At 34.9% G+C, this 6,000-nt stretch overlaps 1 protein-coding gene across 3 annotated transcripts in view; it reads left to right on the forward strand.

Moving 5' to 3' along the window:
• UCHL3 (ubiquitin C-terminal hydrolase L3) overlaps positions 1-5,800 on the forward strand; it is a 49,331-nt gene extending 43,531 nt beyond the window's left edge. For 2 of the 3 annotated variants that reach the window (XM_040266877.1, XM_040266879.1), the window contains 2 exons: positions 4,911-4,969; positions 5,579-5,800. In XM_040266877.1, the coding sequence (XP_040122811.1) occupies positions 4,911-4,969; positions 5,579-5,662 (143 nt within the window). In that variant the 3' untranslated portion in view covers positions 5,663-5,800. The remainder of the gene's footprint in view (positions 1-4,910; positions 4,970-5,578) is intronic. The other variant, XM_040266878.1, reaches the window with a different exon arrangement.
• Positions 5,801-6,000: the final 200 nt, after the last annotated feature.

The following is a 6,000-nucleotide window of genomic DNA, read 5'->3' on the forward strand; positions in this document are numbered from 1 at the left end:
TGTTCACTTAAATTGATTACCTTTCAGCACTGAGTTGGCATAATAACAGTTTTCCGCTTAAGATTTCTTACTAGAAAAAGTAAAAATGTTTTGTTGTTCAAGTGACTTATTAATATAATTCAAGAAAGCTTGCAACCACCTTTGTAAAACAGGCAAGTAAAAATTATTATAGGAAACTCCTATAATCACTTCAGAATTCTTTACTAAATTTTTGAATTGGTATCAGCAACATCTTGGATGACCATTTAAAATTAGTTTCTTGATCCTGAAACTAGTTTTAAAACATAGTTTATTATTCATAATGGTTACTGTTTGTATTCAGCAATGAGTATCACTAGTGTTTAAGCTTTTGTAACATCCTTTTGTATCATATCTGATTTTTCAAAAGACTTTACAGGAATCTGTGTTTTCTGGCAACAGTTCCTTCAGGCATGTGTCAAAGTCCCTATGATTAATTACTTGATATTGGCCTATACCTGCATTTATCTTTTAAAAGTGTAACTATCAATGGACTACTTCAGGGACTATTTGGAGATTCTTCTAATTTTAATAGGGTCATTCAAGCAGAATAAGCTTGTTATGATTCTTTCATAATACTTACGGTACTTATGAGCCCTCTATGAAAACTTCTTAGATTAGAAAAAAGACTAAATAAAGAAAACAAAAGAGTGAAGTCCTTTTCAGTTTCTAGATACCATGATTTTTAGTTCTCTTCTCATTTGCTGTTAAATATTAACTTTACACTTTCACAATTTCCTTTTCCTATATAAAGACAGAAAAGTTCAGAAAGGACTCTGAGTGTGACTGTAAACGTGATCCATAAAATTTAGATGGATTTTATATTTGGAATACAGCAACAGAATCATATACTTTATTTAAAAGAAGGGGCTCTGTTAAAGGGGACAGGAAAGGAAAGAAGCGTACAACCCTGTGGATCTACAGTAGTACAGTGATTTGAGTAGGAAATCAAGCTAAAATGAAGTCATTGTCACGGGAGTATATAAGAGACCTGCGGGGCAATTTAGAAGGTATGCTTTCTTAATTCAGTCTCTGGAACTTACATAGAGATAAGATGTAATAGGAATCGGGGATTTCAAATGTCTAATTGCTGGAAGCTAGTTTCCACTCTTAAAGAATAACTAGTAGGCCTTCCCTGGTGTCTCAGTGGTAAAGAATGCACCTGCCCATGCAGAAGACACAGGTTCCATTCCTCATCTGGGAAGATACCACATGACGCAGATCAGCTAAGCCCATGCACCGCAACTATCGAGCCTGTGCTCCTAAGCTCGGGAGCCACAACTGCTGCGCCCATGTGCTGCAACTGCTGAAGGCCCAGTATCCTAGAGCCTCTGCTCTTCAACAGCAGAAACCTTTGCACTGCCACTAGAGAGTAGCCCTCGCTTGCCACCAGAGAAACACAGCAACGAAGACCCAGCACAGCCAAAAGAAATAATAAATATATATATACATTTATATATATATATATATATATATATATATATATACTTTTAAAGAATAACTGGTAGAAGTGGAGGTCTAAAGAGAGTGCTGAGACTGATCAGACACATTCTCATAGATTTAGGAAAGGCCAGAGAGTGATAAATATGACCCATAACCAGAGATTATAAAAATGTAATGGTGACTTTCAGAATGGGAGGCTTAATAATAGAACAAACAACAGTGAAAGACACTTAGAAGAAAAAAATCTGTGATTATCTCAGTGAGAAGGAATACATTGTCTGAAAACCCAGTTTGACTGATGAGCTGGCTCTCTGAGCTCAGAGGCTAAAGGGCAGTGGAAGGAAACACATATATCAAGGGTTGGCTACGTATGCAGGAATGGTTCTCTTTTGTAGCACGCCAAGATCAACATGAATGGATCTTAAAATTGGCTTGAAGTAAGAACATCAGAAAAGAAAGGCAGAGCTACTAAGGTCTTGTTTGGTTCAAGTATTCTTTAGCAGGAAGAATGATCAATGTGGCTGACAGAGAATTAGAGCCCTTTGGGAATTACATTCTTCAAATGAGTTTAAAAGAATTTCCGGGTTCTGGGAATCTTTGAGATGTCATAGAAGATAGGGATAAAGACAAGACAAATTAAAATGGACAGTTACTGACTCATTGCAAGGGGAATTGGTGGTAGCCCTGATGCAAATTCCTAATTTAAAAGGAATGTTGAACAAGGGAAGTATTGAGTTAGTTCATAGAAAATAGTGGTTAAGAGAACAGCATATGGTTTTTAAGAAAAAAATTACTTCTGAATACCTTTAATTTTTAAAATAAGGCTGTATGATTATAGACACGGTACAGGTGAATCTCTGCAGGACCATTATATAACAGAGGGTAGTGATAGCCTTTAATATGTCCATTCTGTACCTAATTGTAAGGTTAACTAATGGAAGGGACTGAGTTATTCATGTTTCTTTTATTATCCTGTCCTTGTCCTTAGGGCTTCAAGTAGTTCCTGGCATATGTCCTTTTAATTTGTCCCTGTCATTCTTTGAGCTCTTTCTGACTTTCGAGTAGAACAGCATTTCCTGGCTCATCTTTTATTTTCCATGCCTAAGCCTTCTCCAAGGAGCCCTGGTTCTTTCTATTGGAAGATGATGATTAGAACTAAGATCTGGGTGCTCGTTGTTATTAAGATGCTGTCACTTTCAGGCTTTCTCAGAGGACAGAGCTAGTAAATACTTGTATGTCTTATATAAATAGACACCTATGTGTGAATAAGAATATACATGGACACACAATCAATTATATGTTTTCTCTATATTAAAGAGCGTTTATTTACATCTACATTTCTAATTCTAAGCTAATATTATACATTTTGTGCTAGTGTTACCATATTTGTGACTCCTTTTCTGTACAGGGGAAATCTAGCTCTCATTGTCCTTTATGTATTTTCTGACTTACGCCTTCCCTGATATATAAACAAGCTCTTGGCTGCTCAGCCTAAAGCTCCGTTCTAGACACACTGCTTCCCGCCCCAACCTGGCCCCCTGATCCTGGATTGGCCCAGACAAATAGCCGGAGCTCTCCCAAGTGTGTAGCTACCTTCTTCCTGGCATTGTGCGGATTCCAACTGCCTCAGCCAACTTGAACTCTGCTCCCCTCAAAGTCTGCCCTCTTTTGCTTTGGTCTCCTAATTAAGGTGGCTGTAGGCTGCTTGGGTCTTCCTCTCATGCACTGGCAGAGAGCTAGTATTACTGTTAGGCTTACCTAACAGTTCTGAGTTACATATTTCCCAGTCTATAAAACAACCGTTTCAGGTATTTTGTCCAGGTCTTTAGTTGTTTTCAGTGGAAAGCCTAGTCCAGTACATTATTTCATCCTGGCTGGAGAGGGAGAGTATCTAACTGTTATTCCTTGGCCTCCCACAAGGAAGATAAGAATCTATTTCCTTTGTCACTCTTTACCTACTTCTATCTCCAAATCACAAAATACATACTTATTTTTTCCTGCTGTTACAGTTGTTTAGATTCTTTTTTTTTTAATATGTATACTTTATTGAAGTATAGTTGACTTACAGTATTTCAGCAACTGAATCATCTACTTACAGCAAGATGATTCAGTTATACATACACACATATATTATTTTTCATTGTAGGTTATTATGAGATATTGACCATAGATTCCTGTGTTATACAGTATATGGTTGTTTAGATTTTTATGACTACAGAAATGTTTTTCTCAGATGAGCCATAGTTAATGTACTTTTCTTTTCCACTTTTTTATTTCTCTGGATTTAATAACTGTCCTGTTTTGCTTTTTGGTTTGTCTGGTTCATTTTCACTCATATTTTTCTTTAAAAGTAGTGTCTTTTAGTCCAGGTCTATCACTGTGTATGCATATTGATTCAAAAATTTTTATTATGTTTAGAAGCCATGAAATTACAGAGGGGATTGTGTTTTATGGCTTGAACTTGAAGTGCCACTTATAAAACATCTGAAATTATGGATATAGAGTATCAGTTAACTTTGGGTTTGCATGAGTTTATGTAATTCTGAACTTTTTCATTTTTTCATAGTGTTGCAAAAGTACTACTTTATTCAAGGTGATAATACTCTTGGTGTTCAATAAAATAATCCTAGGTTATTTAGATTGTTATTTTGTGTTCCTACCTTGGTACATGGTTAGTAGTAGTAATATATAAACCTTGCAGTGGTTCCCTTTCATTGGTATAAATGTCAGTTTTACTTAGGAGCCTTTATCAGAAGGCTTTAAAGTGAAGAAAGAAATTTTTTATATTTCCTTTAAAAAAAAAAAATGTCTATTTGGCTATGCCAGATCTTTAGTTGCAGCATATGAACTCTTAGTTGCAACTTGTGGGATCTAGTTCCCTGACCAGGGCTCGAACCCAGGCCTCCTGAACTGGGAATGTTGAGAGTTAGCCACTGGACCACCAGGGAAGTCCTGAAATTTCTTATATTTCTGATTTTAAAAAGCTGACATTAGTCTTGAGTATTCTTTTTAGGAAATTAAAGCCAATAGTGTTTATTCCTAATAGCATCTGTTTATGAAGTTAGACATTCAAACGTGTAAGCAACGTTCTAAACAACCGTTAGTGTTAAAAATATTCATATGTAGCACATTTAAAGGGTTTGTTCTAGGATATATTATTTTATCTTTTAACTTTTGCCTCACTATGGGAAGAGGAAAATGGAAGTTGAAAGTATTAATACATTATCCTGTCATTCTTAATTAATGGAGACTAAAGAGATAGGACAACTAAATAAAACATGTGATTCTTGATTAGATCCCACATAGAACAAAACAGCATGGATAAAGGATATTTCTGGGTCAGCTGGAAAAATTTCTAAATGAAATAAATGTCATTAATTGTTCATATTATTAAAAAGCATATTATCCTATACAAACAACTAACCATTCACCTGTTTATTTTTCCACAGATGGACGAAAACCATTTCCAATTAACCATGGGGAAACTAGTGATGAAACCTTACTAGAGGTAACAGTAAAACCTGTTGGCCCACCTTCAGTTCATTAATATTCTTATTATCTTTAAAACATCTCTAAAGAGAACCGGTGTAACTTTTCTCTGTATATCTTCTTGTCCTGGCTTTCTGGAAAAAAATCCAAAAAGAAAAATTTGAACTAGTGTTAAAAATCTACAGCCAATGAAAGAGGTTTGGAAAACTCTTGGTGTAAACAAGTATCAAATTTGAAAAAAAAAAACAAGAGTAGTATTGAAAGCATTGCACATCGTATTCCATGTTTCATTAAATCCAAGGTACCATCATTTGTTTCTTGATTTTAAAGATTTTTAAATTTATGAAAAAATTATATGGCTTAGATCTATGAAACATGTAATTTTCAGATTAAAAGCTTCTTAAAAGCCTTTTAAGAAGAAACACTTAGCATATCTCATACTTTTGTACTAAGCAAATTAGGCCACCAGCTATTCACTTTTCTGGTGTCCTCTGAGTTATTTTGCATTTGAGAGAAGAAGTCTGCAGTATAAAATTACTATGAATTAGGAAGCTATGAAGCATTTTATCATTTGTAAGTAAAACACATGTTTTTAAACTGAAAGATTATGTATCCTTTTTCCCCATAGGATGCCATAGAAGTTTGCAAGAAGTTTATGGAACGTGACCCTGATGAACTGAGATTCAATGCCATTGCTCTTTCTGCAGCATAGCCCATCCAGAATGGAAACATCAAATACTGTATTATTTGCAACAAAATTAAATTTCCTCTGCCACACACTAACTCACAAATTTTGATATTTTCATTAACTTGACTGATTAAACTTTATGTGAACTAAACTTTGACTTAATCTGTGTTTTATATTATTTTTTGCCCCAAATTAAAGCTGCAGTTATTTTCTTCCCTTTCTTTCTTGTGAAGGATTTGCCTTGTTGGATGACTAGCAATATCTTTCTTCTTCTCTTTAAATTTCATAGGAGAGTCTGTATTGGTACACAGGCACAATTTCCATATGCACAGTACAAACATACATATTTATTTACCAGACAT

Source organism: Oryx dammah, unplaced genomic scaffold (genome assembly GCF_014754425.2).
Source record: "Oryx dammah isolate SB20612 unplaced genomic scaffold, SCBI_Odam_1.1 HiC_scaffold_24, whole genome shotgun sequence".
NCBI lineage: Eukaryota > Metazoa > Chordata > Mammalia > Artiodactyla > Bovidae > Oryx > Oryx dammah.